This window comes from Protomyctophum bolini (genome assembly GCF_963924005.1).
Source record: "Protomyctophum bolini genome assembly, chromosome: 7".
Classification (NCBI taxonomy): Eukaryota; Metazoa; Chordata; class Actinopteri; order Myctophiformes; family Myctophidae; genus Protomyctophum; species Protomyctophum bolini.
The window spans coordinates 30,116,153-30,142,271 of NC_137868.1; the positions used below are offsets into that span (position 1 = coordinate 30,116,153).

Consider the following 26,119-nt stretch of genomic DNA (forward strand, 5'->3'; position numbering starts at 1 on the left):
ACAACAGATCCAGAACAATAAGACAGAGTATAAAATGAGAGTGATGGACAAAAAAAGAGTAAATGATCCAGAACAATAAGGCGAGAGATGGCCGGAAAAGTCCAGAAGGAAAGAACAGCTTTTTTTTACAGTGCCCATCTGCCCGATTTAATCATCTTGATGTATTCAAAGGTGTATAATGACTCTCTATGTTTTTCCTAAACAACTAAATGAGAATTGGACATCTGTGTGAAAAGAAACACACTCCCAAAGGGAGTATGTTTTTATATGGAGAATTATAGCGTAGTTACATCCTGTTTCCTCTATTAGTTGAATTGAGATGAGATTCGCTGCTTTAAAGGCGGTGCCGCCAAGATGGAAAGTGTGTTATTTGAATTTGCTCCCAGTGAAACATTTAGTGTCGGCTGTTTTTACTCGAAGGTCAAATTATTGATGGATTTGAGCTGGCACCATGCACAGCCAAAAATTCAATGGCACAGTATGAACAGTAAATGGATGTTTGGGCGCATTGCAGGGTGACAATATGTCATGGGTACGTTCAGGGCCAGTGCACTGCAGAGTCACTTTGGAATACAAAGTGCATTATACAGACTGAATGTGCTTTTTGTTTCTACTGTGAATACAAAGATACCCCGTACCAGAACATATTATTGTTGACTGCCGTGGGTGATCATAGGATGTGTGTATTGTATTGCTCCTAGCACTGGTACACATGATCAGTTAAGTTAACTAACTTAACTCTAAGAATTAAACAAATACTTTCACAGTGTTGCTAAGCGGCTGTTACAGTACATGCTTGGTTAGGAGAATAGGATTAACGCAAACATGGAGGTTGGTGGGCTGTGTGTACAAGTCTGTGTGTCAGGTTTACCGTGTCAATGTTATCTGAAAGATCCTGTAGCCAGCAATGAACGAGGCCAGCCTGGTCAGGCTCTGTTTGCCTGATCCTCCAACACCCACCAACAAGGCGTTTCCTCTCGGCGTCCGAATAATCCTCGATATCTACACAACCAACGCGCACACACACACACACACACACACAAGATTAATGGGTGCAAGTACAAATCAGTATGAAGTGTTTGTGTGAGTGTGAGTGTGAGTGTGAGTGTGAGTGTGAGTGCGAGTGTGAGTGTGTGCGTGCGTGCGTGTGCGCGTGTGTGTGTGTAGGAGTATATGAAGGGGAAAGAGATAAAACAAAGCTGGGGATATACAGTCTTCCCTGTTTGTACAGTACACTACTGCATGCATGAAGGAGCCCAGACTGGGGACCAGTGTGAGCCAGAGAGAGCAGGTTGAACAGCTCCTAGCCACAAGGTGCTGCAGTAAGCTGCAGTGCCATTGCAGGATCGTCTGGATAAAAGCCATAAGGCCTCAGAGAAAGCAGCTGTATCATGCAGGTGGGCATCTTATGCTGCATGTCATCACTGTATCATCTGTTTAGAAAACATGCCTATCTATCTATCCATCCATCCATCCAGAAATCTCAGTCAGTCTTATCTATGTATCTGACTCTTCCCCCCTCCCCCCCCCCCCAAATAACCCATTTAGGGCTGAGTTAAACGTTCACTCTGAAAGAATATTCAAAGATTTGCGCCACATTTTTACGATTTGTCAAAAATAGCAGACTACAAGCTCATAGATCTATGAGCTTGTAGATCTCCTATTTTTCAATAGCTAAATTATAACATAATGTTTAAAACACCAAAAGGGTTTCCCGCCCAAAATGGGCATCAACTTTGAAGCCCGATTTCATACAACTGAAGTTTTTAGAAATAGCCTACACATTTCAATCGTCTATAGTTTCAGAACTATTTTGTTTGGTTAGTCTAACCACATGAACTTTCACATTAATAAAAAAAAATACAAAAATAAAAACACTTTAAAGCATTTGGTCATCTACTGTATACCAAGGCTATTGTAGTGCTCTAGCTGTAGTCTCAAAATAAACAGTGGGCACACACTGTGCGCCTTTGCTTTCAAAGCACATCCTGTCTGTACTAGTAAATTGTAGCTATTTACCATGATGTATTATGATAGCTCATTTGATGTAAAAAGGCTGTGCCTCAGATCTGCTACATCTACAATACATTTCCTGCAGTACAGTATGTCTGTAAATTAATCCAGTTCACAGATAAAAGAGGAAAACAAGGGGCGGGTGACTTGGACCAGGTTGAGAGAGGTACAGGAAAGCAAAAAGGCAGACAGATGATTGGATTCAGTAAGAAAACAGAAAGAAATATGCAGAGATCGACATAGATGTTTTTTCTTTTTTGGATCAATTCTTAAAGATTGTTCGGAACAACAAAAAATATATAAAAACATAATAAACTCTGTCCTGTACCTTGACTAGGTGTATCATAGCATCGGTAAATATAAAAACATAATAAACTCTGTCCTGTACCTTGACTAGGTGTATCATAGCATCGGTAAATATAAAACCATAATAAACTCTGTCCTGTACCTTGACTAGGTGTATCATAGCATCGGTAAAGAAGACCATGTCCATGCCAGCTCCTCTGATGCTCTCGTTGAACATGTTGAGGAACATATTAAGTCGGTCTTTGAGGCTTTCAAATGATTCTATGGGCTCGTACACTTTGGGCATGTCAAAGTCTGTCCCTTCAACTTCCTCGCCTGTAAGAACAACAACTGAAATCATCACAAAGCCTTGAAGTGGAATTCCCGTAAGGGTTCTTTGGTCAATAGAACACACAGAACAATGACAGAGGTGTCACTGTTGAGATGGCCCATTGCATTGTCCTGTACGTGTTGTCTTCATACTAGACAGTGTATACAATGTAGGCAGAAGGGCTGCGTTGATGCGGTACCTGTAGCCTCAGGGGCATCGCGCAGGAAGTCAACAAAGTATGCATCCACACCATGGTCCACCACATCCTTCTCCCTCTCGCCAAGCTCCTCCTCCACCAGTGCTGCCAAGGCCCGGTCAAACCACGCTACATCCTCAGGAATGGTGAAGCGGTCCGCGATCACGCGTTTGCATTCATGCTTCCACAGAGACAGCAACACCTGTGATATGCAGTAAGATACATTTGTCATTTTTGCTGCCAAGGACTAAATCCTCCTCCAAGTCTCAATGCGAGTGATGATATTGATTAGGCGGCACTGTTTCATTCCTGACTGACAATGAATCCTTGAATACAAATTATTTTGAAGACGGAGACAAAGATGGTATCTTGGTAGGACATGGGGCACATCTAATCAATATAAAGCAAGGGACTTTGTAAGTTTTGATCATCAAAACTATTCATGAGACAAATACAAAAAAAAGGTTCTAATCTGATATCAGATTTTGCCTCATTTGTATTTCTCTCCTGTTCTATTTTGTCTGCTGAGGATCCAGCAGTGATGTTCAACATGCCCTTGCCAGACCTGTGCAGCCAGAATTGGAAGATGTATTCTATTCTAATCAATAATTCAGTAATTCACAAAGCTGTAGACAGTTAGGTAATGGCCTGGCGTGCCAGACTTTTAAGAGGGCCTGAGGTTGAACATTTTCTACCAGTCTGTTCTTCCCCTTACTTAATGATCCTTTAATCTTCCTACTGCTATTGTAATAAATCATATACTGTATAGTACATAGGATGTTTATCACTTCAGCAGAGTTGCTGAGAGTGCTCCGTCATATCTGCTGTCCTCTACCACTGTTCTACTCTACTGTCTTGACTGTGTTTACCTGTGATCTACTCTACTGTCTTGACTGTGTTTACCTGTAAGGAGTGGACCACCTCGGCAGTGGTATTGAGCATGCCCTGCCACACCCTGGACAGGTCCCGGAGGTTGAAGATGTAGTGGAAGTTTGCGGGCGTCGGCAGCATCTTGACCTTTGTCATCTGCCAGAGCCGGCGGGTCAGAGACACCAGCCGAGGCACGATGCTCCGGACCACATCACTGAAATCACGACTTTCACAGTAGTGGCCCCTGCCGATCACACCTGAGGTGGTGGGGTCGATAGTGGTAAGACTTGAGAGTGAAAGAATGACCCGGGCATCTTGTTGCATCTTGTAGTCATTCTAGCTTGTAGACTCAGCAGATTGCTAATGTCTTAGTAGAGACTATAGGTAGAATGAGTGATAGCAATACTGCTTGTGTTACCTTTGAATGGGTGCAATCTGAATGTCCCATAGAAAAACAACTAGTGTACTATTGTCCAGCTAGTACTATTGTACTGTTTTGCATCAGCTACTGACCAAATAAGGTGACCGATGTGTATTACTGTATGTTACGAACTCAACATGTTATGGACAGCTTCAACATATACTGTAGCACACATGCTAGTATAAATACTGTACTGAAAGTGATTCATAGGAATTCAAAACAACTCTACAATCTACATTATAAGGAATAGTAATAATAAAGCTTTGATCATGTTACTCACCAAATATTTTGTCAATGGAGGCGTTGGAGGGCAGGGTACAGTTAAAGATGGAGAACTGCCTCTTGAGTCTCTGTGGGATGTCATTACGACCTCCTCCGGGATGGATCATGGCTGCAAGGAACTGGATGTCCACAATGTTGGTGAACTCCCCTGGTTTCTCCAAATTGAAGAACCCATTCTGCTCCATGAGTTGCCGGACTATCTCATTAGTTACCTGGAATGGGAGAGATGAAGGATAGGCTGAAAAGTTGTTATATATAAAAATAAATGACAAATTATGAAAATTCTGTTTTAAACCAATCAATACTTTTATCTGACATAGTTGTTATAATGCTCCCAAACCTGGTCTCCCCACTCATTGATGACAGGCATGTTGATGTCATCTATAAAGATGGACATTCTCTTCCCAGCTGGGGGTCCATAGGTGGTCCCCATCCGCTTGTCCACATAGCTCTCAACTGACCTCTAAGGAGAGGGGGGGGGAGTAGGAACAAGAATAATGTGAGAGAAGGTAAGGTGTGAGAATTTAAGCCTGAATTATAATAATAACATTATGTGATTTAAAACAACAATTCGTAACAACCTAATTAAGACAATATAAAAACGTATATGATATAATAACAACTAAGCTATTCGGTTGAAAATATTCTGTAAAAGGGGAATTTTAAGTGTGGAATCAAGTCTGCAAGAGGTGAGTTTTGGGGGCAGTTTGAACTTTCAGTTACACTTGGTTGTTCATCATATTGCTGATCTACAAGCTCACACCATGTCGTGCTGCAGCGCATTCTGAGCTCATAGATCTTGCTATTTTCGGTGAGTGGCACTAGCACGCTACCAAGTACAAATCACCCTTAAGCGTGATAAAGGTGCCTCATCTGGTCCTCACAGACATACTGTGATCAATCATGACAGCTGGGTCGATGTGCAGCTCAGTCATGTAGGGGAGAAGAACAGTGGTTCGTGGTCCAGCCTTCCACATATTAATCAGCCCATAGACTCATAGAGATCAATACCACTGCACAAGTCAATGAGCAAGCTAGCGCACACGGTCACACACACACTGCCAGCACTGGCGCAGCAAGAGGCTAATAGATGTGGCAAGTTAACCCACCCGTGGGCCGTGGCCTCAGCCCCAGTCAGAGATAAACCTACAGTTTGAGGATCAGGTGAGGGTGGTTTGAAATTAAATTAATCTAAAACGTCAACACACGGATTCGTCATGAACAACACTGGCAATAATTATTGTGTGTGCGTGCATGAAAGCAATAGACTGACAGACAGAGAGAGATGGGGGGGGGGGGGGGGGGGCAGAGAGACGACTTGTACAGTACCTGGAACATTAGTGGAGTGGTTGCAGAGGAGAAGTTGAGAACCTTAGCCATGTGCAGCTCTGGATCATACTTTGCCATGTAGCCTTTGATGATGACTGTCTTGGCTGTGCCTTGCTCTCCAATCAACAAAACAGCCTGTGGGAATAAACATTGAAATGAGTTAATAGTACCAGCTTTATCTATAACATAGATCAATGCTGTGCAAACCCGCTATCTGAATTATTTGAGCATACGTTTTACAGAGAATATTAATAAAGAAAATCTATTCCCTGACAGACTTGATAGTTCACAGATAAGTTAATAAATAAGTTTTGTAAGACAAAGTAAGACAAAGATGTATATCTAAATAGATTCTGCAGCAATTAACTTTGGCAATCATTTCCTATTTTACAGCTTGTTTTTAAAGGGCAAAAGTGAAGGGATGACTTCAGACATACTACTTCATATAAAACAATATCAGTTCCATTTTAAAATCATTAGAAATTCCAAAAAATGTGACTACATAAGTAGATAACATAACAACAAAAAAATGCAATCAATGCTCTACTTAAAACCCCACTGAATGCTCCACTACTCTGAAGGAAATGCAGAACAGAGGAAAGGTGTGAGAGTGTGAGAGTGTATGTGTGTGCATGCCTGTGTGCAATGCATGCGTGTGAGTAACTGTAGCAGGGGGTCAATAAAGCAATAGACAGTGCAGGTAAAGACTCAGATCGGAGATACCATCCCTGAAATCCTTATCATAAAACCACAGAGAAACTTTGAAGGCTTTTCAATGCAGATAAGGAACAGGAACTGCAGTTGAACTGTCAAGCTTTGTACAATTCTTTCCAAAATAGTGAATCAAATTCCCACTACTGAATATAATACATAGTCATAGAGTAACACCTCAGTGTCAGTGGTGCTCAAACCTTTTCATGTCAAAATTATATCTATTTGGCTGCTGACCCCCTATTTTATATTTCTAGCAGCTCACACATTTTTGTCTCACATCTTTGATTGGTTGCACACCTCAGTTTATAGTCAGTCCTTCTCAAATATTTTAATGTCAAGGACATGGCATAGATTGGTGTAGATTGGCTATTTTAGATTAGCCCAAAAAATTAAATAGAGCTATAATAAGTGTTGAAACTGTTCCTCAGTTTTAGCTGGGGATCTCCTGGAACACCCTCGAGGACTCATGGGGGTCCTGGGACCCCACTTTCAGAACCACTGGTCTACATTGCCATGGACACAGGATTGTCAGCGAGCCAATATATTGAGTAAATGCCCAGTGGGATGAACCATGAGCCATAGCTTGTCTTATAAAGTATCATGGGCTTTTTAGGAGCAGCACAGTCCCTAGTGGATGCTAGCAGGGCCTTTAATACTTTTGTCTTGCTTACCTTTCCTTGCTTGGCTATCGTCTGAATGAGGAAGTCTGTCCTGACGTTGTCCACATTGGGGACAAGGATGGAGCCATATTCTGGAGTGGAGTCAGATGGGTAAATGTACTCCTCAACGCTGGTGCTCCAGTGGACCCACTGACCTGTTGTGGGAAAACAAATCAGCAGTATTATGGGATAGAAAATAGAACATAGAAGACTGGAGAGGTGTTAGTCATAGTATATTTTAAGAATGAGGTACCAATACCATACATGGGTCACACATCCTTTTATAAATAGTGTTGTGAAAAGACTGTAAATAGAGAAAACAAAATGAAGACCCCCAAAAGGACGCCTTTGAGCTCAATAAGCCTTCATCGGCGATCAAATACACTTTTTAAATTATATTACTGTTGGCTTCATTCTCTTTTCAAGACACACAATGTACTTGCCAGTTGTTTTGGGGAGCTCTCATTTTGGTTCAATTAACATCCTGGGTATGTGCAAGATTCTACAAATTGACTTTTTTAAATCACTTCAACAGGCTTGACAACATTGAGGCCCTGAGGCTTGTGAGACACGAGCAGCTGAGCAGCCAATGCCGCTGCCTGTCAATGAGCACTTCATCCACATTGGCAAGCTGTGGTGGATGGAGTAGGTCATCATCATGTGAACCAAAACTCCACGCATCTCAGCAAATAACAGTGATTGGGGGTGGGGTTTTGTGAAGTGGCTTGAGAATAGCTTACACACATTTGTCGTATATACAGTATATGGACAACATATAAGGAAAAGAATACAGGTATGTCTACGTTACAGTTAAAAAAAACAGTCACACAAACTCCATAGCACCTTACCACGTAAACCAGGGGTATTCAACTAGATTAGGTCGGGGGCCACAGCTGTAGAATGATTGTGTGTGGAGGGCAGCACAGCGTGCGCGCGAATTTCTTTGGATTCTACAAATGCATTTTGTGTTCAAACACAAAGATGTATGTAGGCCAGGGGTCCTCAACTAAAAATGCTGAAGGTCCACAAATAATAAGTAATAATAAATAAGTTTTGAATAAGACCATGATCCAGTCTCATGCGTGCGCAAATAAAATTGCGGGTCGCGGGCCACGTGGGCCCCATGGGGTGGGGCTGCCCCCCTCGCCCCCCACCCCTAGAAACAACTATGCCTGATTACTGTCATTATGATAATCTAGCACTTTATATATCGCGCACATCATACCTGTAACTTTCTCTCTTAAAAAGAAAAAGAAAAAAAAAATTCAATTCAATTATTATTCCAAGGGCCACTAGGGGGCGCTCCGCGGGCCGCCAGTTGAATAGCCCTGTAAACTAAAGCACTGTATCCTAAAAAGGTGTCGGTAACCCTCGTTATGCTTACCATCTGCAGTGACGTGGTAGTCAAACATGGTGTCCTCACATTCAGATGGGATATCTGGTAGGTCCAGTGTTATCCTGTCATGGCCTCTGAGCCAGGCCTCCATTTTCCTGCGGTCCTCCAGTTCCAGCAGAGCTCCAACGCTCCACATGAGGGCAAAGACATAAAGCCGCTCCATGTGCTCTCTGGATATTTCCACGCCCTGCTCCTGTACAATAGGTAATAACATAGTGTAGTTCAATTATGGTAGAAGAGAAGATAATAACAGGCCTGGGTATTTCCCTGGATACTTATATTATATTATTATATTAATATGCATAATTGACATTTGTGTCGTTTCGAGATTACACAAAGGTGTCTGGTCTGCACTGCTCAAATGACCATGAAACTTCTGAAGCATTAAAAACATCCATGGCTATACATAGCTATAGTGATACTGCTGTTGAATTTGTTGTAATATTGACTACAAAAAGAGAAAAATAGTGAGCAGAAATCCTTTTCAAGCTGAGGTTTGTGCCAATGATAAATTTATTATTATAAAGTGCTTTGCTTATCATCATTTTCAATGTTCAATTGAAAAAAGAAATCTCTACAAAACATGGCAAATTTGATTTCCTTAAATCCTGGAATCAATCTCAGCTTGTTTATTTATTTCAAGTTATGTGCAGCTGCATCTGTTACTTGCTACCCCCTTACTGTACAACAGTGTCTACTTTATCTTAGAATGGGTTTTATAATGTTGTAGACATATATATATTGTAATGTTTAGAGTTTAAAATATCTTTGATTTTTGCTAAATACAAATGAGCCACAAGTAGCTTCTCATGCCATTGTTTGTGCATTTTATCTGCACATAACACCAAATCTGTAGTGTTAGTAATGGGTTAACTACAAATATACAGTACTCTGTGTGTAAATTGAGACAGTCAGGTAGTGGCTCTGTGTGCTGCTGTGCTCTCTTGGGTAATTTCTCCCCATGTAACATGATGCTGGTCACAGCATGCATAGCCTCTGGAACCCAGGTGTTTCCATGCATGGCCTGTCGCTGTCCATTGATGGTGGCGCTGAACCAGTCACCAATCAATGCTTGTAGATTAGAGCGATGTGTGCTGTCCTTGGTTTTTCCATTGTATCGCGACTGGAAGCCGGTTTTCTTTTTTGTCTTTCAGAACTACGGTAGCTTGTCTTGTAGCCTCGGAAACCCAGACGTTTTTATTTCCAGGGAGAAAATGGCAAGAAATGGCAAGATGGCAGCCATGTGAATAAGGCTAAAAGTATTGACAATTTGTGTTTTCATGTTGTGAATTGTATTATTATTTCATAAGAGAGTGCTCTGTACTCCACCCCTCAACGGGGTTTGGGGTAGTGAGTGTGGTGTAAAATCAAATGTGTTATGGAATCATCACATGTAAGAAAGATTACTGTAACAAGCTACTAATGTGCTCTAGGATTCACATGAAAATTATACAAAATTTTAAACATAATCCTGTATTATTTTGGGGGATTTGAGCTCTGTGCCAGACATGTAACGACAGTATAATGTATTGGATATGTAATGATAAAATGTCCAGTAGTCACCTTAATGCCTTTCAATCACATTGCCAAAAAAAAAAAGATGACGCTACTTTAATTGCTAATCCTCACATTGTGATAGAAATACAAAATCTCCATATATTCTGTAAGTAATGTAAATTCTCCGAGTTGGAGTTTGCAGTTTTCAAATTTTGTCAATTTCGATTCACCCTCATGGCAGTTGAAACATTACCAAAAAAAAATTCAAATCGGGATTGTAACTGCTTTATTTTATTTTATTATCTGTTTTAGTTCTTTGAGTATTTTGAGTGTTTTCTGTCTTCTGATTAATTTACTGTGCTTATTTTAATGTTGCTGTATGTGAATGTAATTTCTGTTGATTATTGTATTGTATCTCGGCTACATTGAAAATGTATTACGAGTTGAAATAAAGAAATAAAGAAATGATGATGACAGTGGCTCAAAGCTGATAACAGCATTGCTAGTTAATGATGATAAGATGAAACAAGAAAAAGTCAAACAAGGAGAGAGAGAACAAAGTGAGAACTAAGAATAATGGCTGTCGGCCTCTTATAAGGTCATTCTGAGATTAAAGGAATAATGTCCATCTCCCTCTTTGCACAGTAATAGCATCTAAACAATGAAATACTGAACTACAGCCACACTTTTACTCACAAATGTAGACTCACAAACTGAAGTTTTACTTGAGCAGAAAGCTAAAACATTCTGATTTGAGGGACCGCGTTGAAAACAAGATGCTGCATCTCAGGGGGTTCAAGCGCAATTTAGAAGTGGTAGTAGGAGTAGTTCACATAAAAATACAATTTGTCAATATCGATTTACCCTCATGCCAGTTGAAACATGGATAAAATATATGAGGCATTTGCCAACAAGAGTCAAGACCTTTTGGCAGCTTTCTCAGAAACTACAGAAGTCAATGGTCACAAACAGTGATCATGAAAAGATTCCATACAGCTTGTGCTGCATAATCTAAGTCTGAAACGAAAACAATTGTGTTCATGTGCTGCTCAACAAGAACATATAATCTCCTCATATTTACATTCCTAAAAAGAGCTCTATGCCATACATTCATTCAACTTTTATTTATTCTCAAAATTATACTGAGTAATTAAACTCATTTTCAGTGTCGTTGAGTGCAATCATTTTTCTTCCAAAGACATGTATTATGAGGTATGAGCTGTATGAATTAATTTCATAGTAAATATTTAGCACTTTTTAGAGAACATTAACTTTAGTTTTAGTTGTGGTTTTTGTGCCTTTCGCTGCAAAGTTGCCTAAATGAGATACTGTAGTGTAGATATACGTATGGTGGTTACTTTTCCACAACTGGCAAGAATGTTATTTAGATACTCGATAGCATGTCATTTTGACAGATTTTGTCTGTTTTGGTGGCGTTATGCTTTTGGTATCATTTCATGTACACTGTACTGTCTTTTGTCTTGACAAAAAAAACTATTATTCTATGTTTGTGTTTACCTAGTATCCTACAGTCGTCAAGGCTTTACTGTAGCACATGAATTCTCTGCACTCTATTTATTTGACCATTTATCCTGTCGTTTGTTGACTAGGGGTTCCTGGCACTACCGATCTTGCACTTTGTAAGTGGGTGAGAGTGCCTGCTAAATGCTTAAATTGTCATTCTAACTGTGTGTTATGTGGGAAAAGAAAGGCTGCATTTTTCTCAACTCACATGAGGGTGAGTAGTCTTTTGGGTGAACTATTCCTTTGAACTCGAATGCAAAATATTTGTCTGACTCTGCATTATGTCTGACCGTTGAGAGAGTACTCAGAGATGACTCATCAGCCTACCTTAGGTGGTATGAGTCCCTGGAGCATGTTGATGCACTGCATGATGACAAACGCCTCCAGTAGCTCCATCTTAAACTCCAGTGTCTGAACACTGAAGGAAAAGAGCTCGGGGAAGGAGGAGGAGAAGAGGTCCCTCAGCACATCACCTTCCTGAGGGGAGCGTTTCTTCAACCAGCCCTGAAAAAGTTATGTTTTTGTCAGTCATTTAGATTTGTTTTAGTGGGGTATTGCTTAATTTATAGGAAAAGAAAAAGACAGCAAGCACTCAAAAGTGAGCGCTGGCTGTATTGGGCTGTGCACCTCAGAGACAATAATTTAATCTGAGTGTTCATTCTCTCTTTTCTCATTAGAGAATGTATACTCAAGTTTAGTTGCAACTCAATTCTACAGCTAAATGACACAAAGGCACACTATAAAATCTGAGTTTATTATTTCTCCACTGATGAATTAAAACACTGATATAAAACTGAAATAAAACACACACATACACGAGTGCTCACACACGCGCGCGCGCGCACACGCACACACACACACACACACACACACACACACACACACACACACACACACACACACACACACACACACACACACACACACACACACACACACACACACACACACACACACACACAATTATCATCACCATCATCTTTATAAATGTGACTACAGAAGGAACAATCCTGCTTCTGTATTCTCAGGGACGGGTAAAGCATTTTTCCATAGACAATTAGACATAAAGAGATTTTTACATTGTCTTTTCCATGGCTCACCATGTTGTGTATCCCTCTCTCTCTGTGTACACAATCTGACAAAGCAAGATGAAAAGCATCTTGCTTTGAAGCTATATATGCCACCACCCCGGAGGAGTATTGCGAGGAGGCTTGTTCTCTGTGCTCATTAAATCAGTTGCAGCCAAGTACTCCGGGGGGTCAGTGAGCATGTGGGCGTTGGACAGGTCTTGAGAGCAATATGTATTTTGGTGTTTGGCACACACACACATGGTCTCAGTGTGTGTGCACATGCACAACACATGTATCTGTAAAAGTGGGTGTTCAAATGTGCTGTCAAAGCAAACTGTATCCCTGCTGCTTGTTGCCCTTTAAAGATATAATGAACAGCTGCAAAGGGATTTGGCTCAATGAATCGTCCACAAACTAGTATAGCAAATCCGCGTGGAATGTCCGTGTCTTAAATCTCTCACACCTTTCTCTGTCCACATGTGAATGTCATGCTATCTCAATATCACAACCAGTCCCCCTCACCCTCATTGTGCTCTATCACCCTCCAGGAACTCTCGGGAACTTCCTGGAAGAACTAGATTCTCTGATCAGCTCATTTCCGGAAGATGGCACCCCCTTGATTCTACTGGTTGACTTCAACCTACCTACCGCAGAGAAGTATCTTCCCGTTCCATCCCTTCTGGCTTCATTTGACCTCTCCCTATCTCCCTCTCCTCCTTCATTTGACCTCTCCCTATCTCCCTCTCCTCCTTCATTTGACCTCTCCCTATCTCCCTCTCCTCCCACTCACAAGACCTATACTGTATATACTATAGAACTCCAGACTGGAGGCATTGTAGCTCAGAGCGAATGTTTTGATCCATGTGCATATTATTATTACAGCCATAAACACTAATTAATAATATTAATAATGAATAATTTGACTATACCTCCAGTATGGGGCTCCAGTTGAGGACAGAGGAGCTCATGAACACCATGCCATTGCGTGAAACGGTGGCTGGCGAGGCGTTGTCGATGTTGTGTGGCTCAAACACCACCTTACAGTTGGGAGCCATGGGTATGCGATCCCCGTTGGCCAGAGTCAGTGTTCTGTTGTCGTCCAACACCGAGTTCAGATTCTCAATCCATATGGCATCTACTGGGCCATCTAGGACTATCCAGATGTGTTCTCCTAAGAATGTTTGGTAGGAAAGAGTTGGAGGGACAAACCGAATGACAAACATTGCAATCCTTAATGGTTGAATTAAAGATGTTTGGCTAGTTACAATCATCAATCTTGAATTAGAACACTGCTAGCGGCAGGGCTCTAATTCAAGATTAAAAACAATGATTATGCAAGAAAAATAAAGTATACGCCAACATATCATAGTCACCATGTTATTTGTGGAATCATAGTTCAACATGTGTGATCAATATATGACTATACTAGCATCTCCACTGTAGGTCGTCCTGATGACACTTGGAGATGGAGATGGTTCAAGAACCAGAATACGGTTCAAAGGCTCAAAGCTGATAACAGCAGCAGCATTTCTAGTTAATGATGATATGATGAAACAACAAAAAACAAGAAATAGTCAGAGAGAGAAGGAATGTCGGCCTGAGATTAAAAGAATACTGTACTCTTTGCACAGTAATATAGCATGTAAACAATTAAATACTGAAATGCACAAACAGCTACACTTTTACTCCCAGATGCAGACTCACAAACCCAAGTTTTACTTAAGCAGAAAGCAAAACATTCTGATTTGAAAACAAGATGCTGCATCTCAGGCGGTTTAAGCGCAATTTATTCTTAGTTCTGTAACTCTGAATGTAGGGACCAATTTCCTCAACATTCCATGCATCTGTGCTGTGTTTTAATGAAATGATACATCATATTCTCAACCAACCCATAATTATTTTCATGACAACATCGTCGACATGAATACATAACAGAAGATGCAAATGTGAAGCAAGGATCCCTTGTTAGCCACTTTACTTGGTTTGGATTAACATAAATATTTTGTGTGGACTGGTACACTCAGTCCCAGGGAAAGATAGAACGCATCATTCATTAAAATGGCAGTACTTAAATTGAATAATATTAAAATGTAGCACCTTACCTATCTAAAGATTCATACTAATTGTTTATAGAGAGCCAACACCGGTTTACTTCTACCTTCTTCAAGTTCAATCTTCATTGAAAATAATCAAAAACGTGCTGACAACGATGGTATTTTCAATGAATATTTGCCACAGAATAGAGAAGCTAGTGTTCATGTGGTTAAAGGACCACTTTACCACTTTTCAACCTATCTTCATATAATAGATCTTCACTAATAATTATGATAAAATGGCAAGCCATCGTTCTCACAATAATACAAATCTAAACATTTTTGTAAAAAAAACAATCTTGTTTAAAAAAAAGAAAATCTGTCCATGATGATGACACTGGTGGATGGGTTTCTGAACTTCCCATAGCCCTCCTATGAGACACAGACTGAGTAGGAAAAAAATGGTGCCATTTTATCATGAGTATTAGAGGACCTATTATAAATGTTGAAAAGTGGTGAAGTGGTCCTTTAATCACAACTCGACTCAATTCATCTCGGGCAAAAAGTCGGGAAAATCAACAACATTGAAGTCACTCAAACCTTTCTTGGCTCTCAAGGTTTTCCTCCAGAGCGTAGAAAAGATGCCATCAGTCCAGTCATTGGTGGCGACATCCAGGCGGCCAAACATTTGAGGAGCTGTGATGGCCTTGGGGTTCATGCGCATCTCCCTGTGTGGTTGGCCACAATCTGGCAAACACACACACAAAATCACAATCAATTTCAGTTGCAGAATACCATAAATATACAGGACTCTCTAGAGAAACTGGCACAAAGCATAACATCTCTGCTGGCATCATGTATACTGTATATTATTATTACATATAATACACAAATGACAGCGTTAACACATTGAGAGTAGAGTAAACATTTATACACGCAGTAGTATAATACAGTACAGTCAGTCTTCTATAACTATGGCCTTCAGACAGCATTACATAGTGTATGGATATTAGTGTGCTAAGGTGTGATGAGAGTCAAGCTAGTTTGTGAACTGACCAGAGTTAATTACACAGAATAATGTAGAGAGCAGGGTTATATTTTGGAGTGCCGAAGTGTGGCACAGACCTTCCAAAATGAGGTGGAGCAATGCAGAATGTAAACGTCTTTTTATTTCAAACTTTAGATAGACAATGAAATAGACAATGTGAACAGGCTGACTCATGTAATGCGTCATTGACACTTGACACTGTTTTTCCTCTGTCGTTCTAACACAAGCGTGGATGTGGACGTGCGTGCATGCACAGTTGCACACACACAAACCTGTCATGGCCTTCATCAGTGTGTGTATACAGGTGGTTTTCCCAGCCCCGCTAGGTCCTAGAGCCATCATGCCATGTCGGACCCTCTGAGTCTCATACAGTTGGATGACCTTCAACTTCCATGGAGGGTGGCTGATGAGTCCGGCATCTTCAACCTGCACCGAGACAGACAGACAGACAGACTTATTATTGCATTGTCAAGGATCCAATAATTTGACTCTTATACTGAATATTTGAATCTTAAATGCTGAATTTTCAGACTTCATGCAGACAACAAAAACTAAGTCACAGGACATACTGCATACAGATTCAGGGATGCAGAAAAAAGTGCATTCACGAAAAGAATGCAAGCAAACACACAAATTATGAGAACAGTAGACAATAGTGATAGCTGATGTCGACATCTGTTTTCAGCACTTTCTACTTGCCACTGATACTTTAGAAATGGCAAACAATGCAATGCTTTATTTCTTTCAGAGCAATATATCTTGAGGCAATTATGGGTGACATGAAACTTAAGATACAGTAGACTGAGCATATCTGTCTCTGGCTCTCTTTTTCTTTCTGTCTCTTCTATGATTTCCTGTGTTTCTTTTCAACCCCACCAACCACTCCCTCTAAGCTCTAACACAAGCGTGTGCGCTTGTGTTAGAGGCAGAGAGCGCACACACATACACACATATACTGTACACTCCTCCTTTCTCTTTCTTACCTGTATGTCGATTGCCCTCTCCAGTTCAGGGTAACCTGCTTTATCAAGCTGGATGCCCGGGAAGAGGTCCTCAATCAAGCTCAGGAACAGGGGCTCATCCTCATCAATCTAATGGCATTAGCACACACACACACACACACACACACACACACACACACACACACACACACACACACACACACACACACACACACACACACACACACACACACACACACACACACACACACACACACACACACACACACACACACACACACACACACACACACACACACACACACACACACACACACACACACACACACACACACACACACACACACACACACACACACACACACACACACACACACACAATCAGTGAAATGAACAGGGAGTGATGGAGAGTTTGGATGGAAAGAAGCAGGTTTACATGAGTCGCAGCATGCACGTGCAGAGTAGGGTTCATTTGTGTCCCAGTCTGCCAAATGTTATTTTTATTCATTCACATGACTGGACCAGATTAGATTTTATTCCAGAGATCTATCCATCTATACTGTAGATCTAGTCAATCTCAAACCTTTTCATTTCAAGGACCCCCAGTTTAAAGCATTACGCCCTGGATCACCAATTCATTTTTATTTTTTCTCTGTGGTCCCAATCTACAATCTTTAAACTGAGAGTGTACAGACCCATAAGGATCTATTCAGACCCCTGGTGGGCCCCGGACCCGACGTTGAGAAACAGTCATCTAGTATAAGGAATGAGTCATTGTTCTTCATGGTTATAATTGCATTCTGTAAAGTCTATTGCAGTGGTTCTCAAACTTTTTCACCTAGACAGCCACACTTACATGTATTTGCCTGCGGACTCCCATCACAAGAGTAATTCACATTCTTAGTGTAATAGGTTTATAGTGGTTAAACTTACTGTTCTATTGTATAACTATAACTGACCAGTTTAGACAGGTTCTGTTCTATTGTTATTAACTATACTACTGACCAGTTTAGACAGGTTCTGTTCTATTGTATAACTATACTACTGACCAGTTTAGACAGGTTCATGTCCCTGAGGACTCTCATGACGATGGTGGACTCGGTGTCGTTGGGGTTGGCTCGTTTGGCAGCACCCAGAGTCCGTAACACTGACAGGATGTTCCGCAGGCCAAAGTCATAGTGCACCTGGAAGCATGAATGCAGATGGGAGGTGTGATTTAAATATGCATATTAGTATTATATACAATATATGTACAGCATTATGAAGAAATGCAAATGGTCCGCCTGGCCTGGCAATCGAGCCTATAATGTCAGGCATTATACTATAGCCTATGTGGTGCAGTACACACACTAAACATTAGTATATTTCTACGTACCTGCTTAGAGAGCTGTTCCTCACATAGCTTGTACAGAGTGAAGAACTTGCGGGCCAGATCAATGTTATCTATGAACCCACAGCTGGCCAATTTGACTCTGATGATGATCTGACGGTCGGGAACCATCATGGCCACCGATCGGAAGTTAATCTTCAGGTTCTCAGGAAGTTCCTGGCGACCTGCGTATCCTGGGTTCTGATCAGTTGAAAAATATAAAGATTTGAAATCAGAATCTGACTTGTGGTTTTACAGTAAGTATACAATAAAATCCTCTGTGTTAGTTTGACTACTCCAAGAGTCTAAAAATGTAACCCAATGGACTGATTACATTTCTACACTCTATAGGCTCTATCGGATACATTTCACTGGTGGACAAGACAAGGATGCATTTTCACATACCGTAGGAAATAAAGTTAGACATTTAACTTGGTTGGCATTTACTAGTTACACAATACCCCAAATAAACGTTTGAATATTATTTTAACATATAATGGAAAAGAAAATGTGAATGATTTAAAAAAAATTACATGGTCTCTGTATAACAATCCAAAGAAATTAAAATTTCAACAGCAAATTCCATTTTGTTTTATTAACATTGTTTTCCATTGCGAAGTTATTAGCTGCACATACACAGAACCCCTACAGTACATTTGGGGCTTTAATTATCTGATGTAATCAGATAATCAGAGTTTAGAGAAGTCATTATGCCTTGAGCAAGGGAAATCCCCCTGGACTCATCTCAGAACCACCTCTGCTAAGCTAATGCTCACTCTGTACTGTACAAATTCACAACAATCCCTCTAACTTAATATGTATAATCTCTTACCCTTCTCAGCACGCAAGAGCCATTCTACGATGCTCCATTTACTGAATAATGAATTGTTGTAATAATATTATACTATATAACTAAAATAATACCAAGTTAGCTTGTTAAATATACGTATAGTACATAAAAGGTTGCAAAATAACCCATATGCGTGGATCATTTCACGTCTGGAGAGTCAATTAACCTTTATACTACTTAAATAGTGTTACATTTTTACTTTGTGAATTAAATATGAATGCTTGATAAATCAGTAAAATAGCCGATATGTGAGATGATGCTTTAATTCCAGCATAACAGAAACATTGTTCTTGTGGTAGCTTATTAGTGGAATAGAGCAGTGGTTCTCAACATGTAGGCAGGGGGCTCTGGTGGCTCAAGTGCAAGACGTTGTGAGATTATACAGGCATAATCTTCATAAAAAAATACAAAAATAAAATGCACTTTTGTATACTCGAGTATATACTTGGTCCATCACAGCAGCTTCAACCCAGCAGCTGTATCTTGGGGAAAATCACAGGCAAACTTACAATGCAGCGCACGACACAGCGCATTGTGAGCTCATGGATATTTTCAGTGAAGAAATGTAATAATGAGCGAAAACAGAAAATACACTAGTATAGCGCCCTGAGCGCCACCACTCAACAACGTATTTAAGTGTTTTTTTTCCAACTGAACGTTGAAGTGTCCCCTGCCCTGATCCTCACCATGGTGAGGAAGATGCCGAACTCTGGATTCATCTCCACATTGTCCCCGTCGGTGAAGATGAAGTTCTTGCGTCGCTCCTTCTTGCACGTGAGGACAATGGCGATCTGCTGAGCTGCCACCGACAGCACGGGGAGATTGATGCGGTTGAACTCATCGAAACAGCCCCACGAGCCAGACTGGGCCAGACCTAGACACAGGATTCACACATGTTAACTGACTGGGCCAGACCTAGACACTGGATTCACACATGTTAACTGAACTCTGAAAAGTCAACATTTGTACAGTTTACACTCATTACTTTTCAGGAAACAACCTGTATTCCAATGGATTCAATGCAGTAATTATTTTTGTCACATGTCCTTACTACATTGGTTCCATATTTATGAAACCCGTCAAAAATGTGATACACTGTAGTAGATCAGCTATTGTATTAACTTTTGCATGACACTCTTGTACGACAACTTAGGGCATTAATTTATGGGAGGAAAAACATTACAAGTTGAAATATGGAGATACAATGTTTCTGCCTGACAGCAACAATATTGTATTTTGGTCATTTCATTAATTGACTACAACTGCATGTACCAAATCCCACACCTTTACATTATTTCTATTATACATTTTGCTGTAGCAAGTTATTCATGATACAGTATATTGTAAAAATATATATATTCATATATTTATAGGTCTCTCACCTTTGAAAATCCTTCCCAGACCTCTGAAGTCCATTTGGTCAGAGCAGTTGAAGACAACCACATACTTTCCGAGACAGCGGCCCATGTCTTTTACGGTTTCTGTCTTACCTGACAAGCATGCAAACATAGGATTTCAGTATGTTTTTTACATTTAATTTGTATTTTCTTTAATTATATATATATCATAAGAGTTAATAACACTCAGCTTTACCTGTTCCTGCAGGACCCGCTGGAGCGCCTCCCATACTCATGCCCAACGCTTGGGCCAGAGTGATGTAGCACCTGCAGGACACACACACACACACACACACACACACACACACACACACACACACACACACACACACACACACACACACACACACACACACACACACACACACACACACACACACACACACACACACACACACACACACAGCGAAAATGAAATTTCGGGAAAACCCCATTTGCTGCGCTATGGGGTGATGAAACAGAACAAGCAAATGGAATCGTGCACAATGGCTGGCACAACTTAAGTCAAAAAACGTCTTTGACTATTCATATATAAACACAATGGACATAAGAAAGTGACACTTCTGCTGATTATAGGAAAATTACAAAGACATGCATAAGAGAATAAGGAGGATGATCAGATGAAGCAGCCTGACTCCGGACATCTCCATTGCAGGCGCACGGTGCGCACCGCTCTATACCAAACTAAATTGGCATACGGCTTACGGGTGCTTTTAAAAACCACTATGCGCCTTCCCAAATGTGTGTGACCAAAATAGCAATTTAGGGGAAAGCGTGCCAACACGCATATGACCACACCTCTAGGCGCAAAATAAAATGCACTTTTGCATACTCGAGTATATACTTGTCTTCAGCAGCTTCAACCCAGCTGAACTTCAACGTTCAGTTGAAAAAAACACTTAAACCCCATATGTTGTTGAGTGGTGGTGCTCAGGGCGCTATACTATAGTGTATTTTCTGTTTTCGCTCATTATTAAATATCTTCACTGAAAATAGACGATCCATGAGCTCACAATGCGCCGTGTTGTGGGCCGCAATATGCTTTTTTCTGTGATTTTCCCCAAGATACAGCTGCTGGGTTGAAATACCGGTGTCGGCATAATAGATAGCGGGTGACGCTGGACCAAAATACCATTTAGGGACAGAGCAAGCTCCTATATTCGTAATTTTCGGGCAGCGGCTGACTTGTGGGCCACGTCGCAGGTAACGGCGGCGACGAAAATGGAGTCGTAGGGGCTCTATTTTCATCCATGCTCGACCCATTATCCCTACATTTCTTTGCCTTTTTTACTATTTTGAAAAAAAAAATGGAATAGTTAAAATAGGCAATCTACAAGCTCACAACGTGTCGATGTAGATTGGCTATTTTAACTATTCAAAAATGTTTTTCAAAATAGCAAAAGTAGGTTAGGGAAGGTGTTTAGCATGGACGAAAATAGAGCCCTAGGTGTCCGGACGTCTACGCCAGCCGTCCGGGCTTCATGGAAATAATAAACTGATATTGAAACTGAATCAGACATATTTGATATTTGCCTGTTGTGACCCATAAAAATGGATCCGCGACCCAAACATGGATCCCGACCCACTGTTTGGGTCAAGGCCTCAATTAATTCTCATCCGACATGGAAGCAGTCAACATCAGAGAGAGAAAGAGAAAACAACAGGGTGCAGAGATACAGAATAACAGGGAGTCAGGCATTAGGAAGTGCTGAGGCCATGAGGCCTGAAGGATGCCACTTCTCTGGGGAGCTAGCTGTCTGATGTCTGCTGGTGGCTCCATGCTGCTGTCTGTTCTCATCTATTTTCTCCTCTGTCTCTTCTCATCTTGCTCTGTGCTCCCGCGTGTCTGTCTGTCCGTCCTTCGGTCTGTCTGTCTGTCTGTCTGTCTGTCTGCCTGCCTTCCTGCCTCTGTCTCTATCTGTGGATGCATCCCCCTCCTGATTATACACCTCTTTCCCCCTGTGTTTATCGCTCTCTCTTTTGTACCCTGTCAGAGACAGGTGATTCCGTTATCTCAGAGCATCCCTAACAACTCCCTCAACGCATCTTTTCTCCTCCTCTGCTCGTTATTTGTCCCCTGTCCTGTCTTCAAAACCGTCTCCTAAAAAACATTCCCCTCCATGGGCACTGTGTATGTGCGTGCGTGCATGCGTATGTGCATTGTATGTAGTCATAGCACGTCATAGTACATAATGTATATCATAGTAGTATAGATGTATAGCTTATATGTATAGTTTCATTATAGATATTCCACTGTTACTTTCTTAGCTTACGCATGTTTCATGATAAATGTTTTTATGTGATGTATTCCCCATGCTTTTTGTTCTTGCTTAATGTAAATCGCTCTGGATTAAGAGCGTCTGCTAAATGCCTAAATTGTAAATTGTAAATTGTATGTGCGTGAGTGCGTGTATGTTCGTGTTCCCTACCTGTCAAGCCCATGGACCTGCTCTTAGTTAGACAAACATCTCGTATCTTTCTGTGTTTCAGTGTGACCGTGTACCTGTCAGTCAGTGGCGTGATGACCAGCCTGTCAGTGCATCCCAGGAACTCATTCTGGTAGACAAACGCAACGTCTGTGATGTTGATCATCATCTTGTCAGAGTCCTCGTTGAAGTAGAAGCGACACTGCTTCAGCCACTCAAAATCACTGGGGCTCTTCACATGCTGCCGGCACTGCAGAGAGAGAGGGCAGAGGAAGGATAAGCAATGGGTGCAGACAGAGGGATACAGGGAAGATGTAGGATATGGCAGAATGTTTAATGTTAATACATTCATATTGTATGTAATGTAATACGGTGCGGTTCTCGCATAAGCCCCCCTAGGGTTTCTTACCTCACGAGCACAACAACAAACTGCAAACTTTCCCACGGAAATAATTTACATATTATGCATGTATATATAAACTGTTGTGCAAATCAAATCAATCAAATCAAATAAGAAAGTAATGGGAGTTGAGGATTAGAGGGGATGAGGTGAAAGAGAGATAAGGTGGACTTGAAGACAGGCCAGCAGGAATATGAAAGCAAAATGACGGGAGGCAGAGGCAGAGGGGGAAGGGAAGATTGAGAGAACGTAGAGGGAGGAATGGAGAAGATACAGGGATGAGGAGAAAGGCACTTGGGGGGGATAAAAATAAGATGTCAAATGTAGGTGAAGTCAAAGAGAGAAAAGAAGAAGGGCGGCACATATTAGTGAGAGAAAGCATAGAGAGGAGAGACCATGTGAAAAACATTCAACAAACCAATAGGGGAAGAAAAGATAAAGAGGGGAGGAATAGAAGGATAATAGTGAGGCAAAAGTAGATTGAAAAACGTCCTACACACTTTTAGACTAAATTGGCAGGCAATTTATAAAGAAACAGTGCACTAAAGTAAACTTGTATAGGTGCACTGAAAGGTGTCGGCTGCTTGGACAACGCAGGCGGAAAGCTCCTGGACACACCTAACAAATGTAGTCATCCATCATCCTGCTCTACTCACCAGGTCATCAAAGATGTCCCTCTGGTGGACATGGATGGTGATGAGTGTCTCATACTTGGTCCTTTCCACAGCACTTAGGTCTCTGGTGGTCATGTCAATCAGCGTGTTGAGCAGATCCAGGAACAGCTGGTTGGTCTTGGCCATGATGCGCCGGTCATAGCGTGCGTTGGTCAAAGCCTCCTCGGAGTCCCTTGTCCAAATCATCTGGACGCCCAGCAAGCCCACCTTCAAACAAGGACGCGATCACTTGGAGATTTATGCATAGTTGTTTTACGCATAACTCACAACACTGAAATTGCACTTTGGAGGCCATTTGGACCTACGCCATTCTGCACAGAGCTTAGAATTTAATGGATAGAGTGATTCCAATAGAGAATAATCTTTATAGGCCAAGAAGACAATATCATTATTATATTATTGGCAGTACACATTGGCAAATGCAGTAAATACTCCTTTCTGCAAAACACTAGCTCTGCATGAAGATGAGACTCAACGCTGATGATTAAAACTAAATCTGACTTTGAATTGATTCTTACCTTATACTGGATAATATCAATGTGATCAGTTTAAACACAAAATGAAATACACTTTTTGACACAAAATTTGATCTGAATGTGATTATGTTCACCTGAGAAGGGAAGGAGTCGAGGAATTCGATGAGCTGGAAGCCAGACTCCTGGATGGTAGCAGATGCCTGTCGGATGACCATGTGCAAAGATCTCTGCGATTCCTTAAGCAGGGCATGGAGCCACACCTCCACGTTGCCCTCTGCTAAAACTGGCCGCTCAAGAGCCACGGTCTCCCCTTCCCGTGATGATATGGCCATGATACGGTCATAAACCTGAGAAGTGAAATTAGGTTTCTTGTTTCGTTTTATTGTTTATCACAGACCGAAGCCCTTCAGCACTGTTTAATTATTATTATTATTATTATTAGTAGTAGTATTATTACTTTTCAAACTCATCTGTATCTAGCCTGGAAACCAGACGAATCTGCCACAGGGGGGAAAAGTCCATGGGGAGATTGGTCTGGCACTCCGCAGTTTGAATTACATTAATCATTTACCCCTTAGTTGTGGGTGACCAATCAGAGCCCACTATTCAAAGTGAGCCTTTTTTGCTCTGACGTTGGAATCTGTTTGTAAACCGCCCCTTGGAAATAAATCTTCCAGATTAATATCTAAACAGGCTAATTTGTACACAGAAGGCGAATATTATGTGGCGATAATTATTATTTTTGAAAGGTTGGTTTTTCACCACAAATAAAAGCTTTGACCTGTATGAATGAGGTTTCACCAAAATAATAGTTTGATGCAAAATATTCACAGACAAATTTTCGATCCGTTTAATTGTCATGCTGCCGCATAAGGACCTTGTATGTAAGTAATGTGAGGGAGAATTGCAAATAAATGTAGCATTTTCCTAGTGTGCAATAATGGTTTGAGTGACTCTCTTGCTTAATGTTTACTTTTTTAGTCTGTGTATTGTTGCGGTGCAATCTGTAAGCTTATATATCTGCCATGTGACATAGTATAAATAAGGCTTCTGTGGATCAAACGATGGCCATGGTTCGTTTCACTTATTTACATATTTCCCTATTGGTGAGATACAAAAAAATGAAATTTGTGCAGACTCATATCCCAAACGATGTACCTTTTCATGGAAGCGGACAGACTTTATGTTGTCAAAAACGTTGAGTAGATGAGCCTGGATGGTGTGGGAGTCAGAGGCCTGGCCTAGGATCTCCAACAGGGCAGGGTCCGAGACGAAGAAGAAACGAGGGAACAGCAGCCGTTTCTTCTCCAAGTATCTGAAAGAAAGAACAGAACAATCTGATCACAGCTGAAACAGAATGCTGGTTGGTTTCTTGAATGATGTACATTAGCTGAAGAACAGAGTAAAGCCATTAATGTAAACAATAGAACATGTTTATGGAAATTACAACAACTGGGAATTTGTATAGCAAAAAACTCCAATATAAAAAGGGAGTAACAGAAGTTGTCTAAAGTGCCTCTCTCGAAGAGAGTCATATGGGTCCGAGACACTTGGTGGCGCTGGAGCACAGAACAAAACATAAACTCACGAGCTAATTTATTGGTTCGTGGAGCTGTCACTCAAGGCGGCGCCTCCGGTCCTGACCCGCAGGTATAAAACCGGTGGGCGTGAACGCCGAGTCATTCCTACATTTTTCTGCGCTTGGATGCACACAGCACAACGAGTACACCAAAGTTCACACCGGCTGTTGAAGTTGTATTTTCCCGAAAGACGGACGAGTCTAAAACCGACTTGTACCGCGGGGATTCGCAGCCACAAGAAGGTGTTTTCTCTCTACGAGCTACTAAGCAGATAAGTCAAATAAGACTCATAACACAAGTGAGCCTGCCCGGCGGCT

At 41.2% G+C, this 26,119-nt stretch overlaps 1 protein-coding gene across 1 annotated transcript in view; it reads right to left on the reverse strand.

The window, feature by feature from the left end:
* Positions 1-26,119, reverse strand: part of dnah5 (dynein, axonemal, heavy chain 5) — a gene marked incomplete at its 5' end in the record, with an annotated part of 130,147 nt that overhangs the window by 56,999 nt on the left and 47,029 nt on the right. The window contains 23 exons of the mRNA XM_080768878.1: positions 872-1,002; positions 2,462-2,634; positions 2,829-3,027; positions 3,729-3,952; positions 4,397-4,610; positions 4,739-4,861; positions 5,728-5,862; positions 7,113-7,255; positions 8,485-8,689; positions 11,845-12,021; positions 13,517-13,758; positions 15,221-15,367; positions 15,941-16,094; positions 16,652-16,759; positions 17,680-17,814; positions 18,006-18,200; positions 19,536-19,723; positions 20,232-20,339; positions 20,443-20,513; positions 22,750-22,922; positions 23,729-23,953; positions 24,357-24,569; positions 25,381-25,537. Coding sequence (XP_080625004.1) covers positions 872-1,002; positions 2,462-2,634; positions 2,829-3,027; positions 3,729-3,952; positions 4,397-4,610; positions 4,739-4,861; positions 5,728-5,862; positions 7,113-7,255; positions 8,485-8,689; positions 11,845-12,021; positions 13,517-13,758; positions 15,221-15,367; positions 15,941-16,094; positions 16,652-16,759; positions 17,680-17,814; positions 18,006-18,200; positions 19,536-19,723; positions 20,232-20,339; positions 20,443-20,513; positions 22,750-22,922; positions 23,729-23,953; positions 24,357-24,569; positions 25,381-25,537 — 3,840 coding nt within the window. The remainder of the gene's footprint in view (positions 1-871; positions 1,003-2,461; positions 2,635-2,828; positions 3,028-3,728; positions 3,953-4,396; positions 4,611-4,738; positions 4,862-5,727; positions 5,863-7,112; positions 7,256-8,484; positions 8,690-11,844; positions 12,022-13,516; positions 13,759-15,220; positions 15,368-15,940; positions 16,095-16,651; positions 16,760-17,679; positions 17,815-18,005; positions 18,201-19,535; positions 19,724-20,231; positions 20,340-20,442; positions 20,514-22,749; positions 22,923-23,728; positions 23,954-24,356; positions 24,570-25,380; positions 25,538-26,119) is intronic.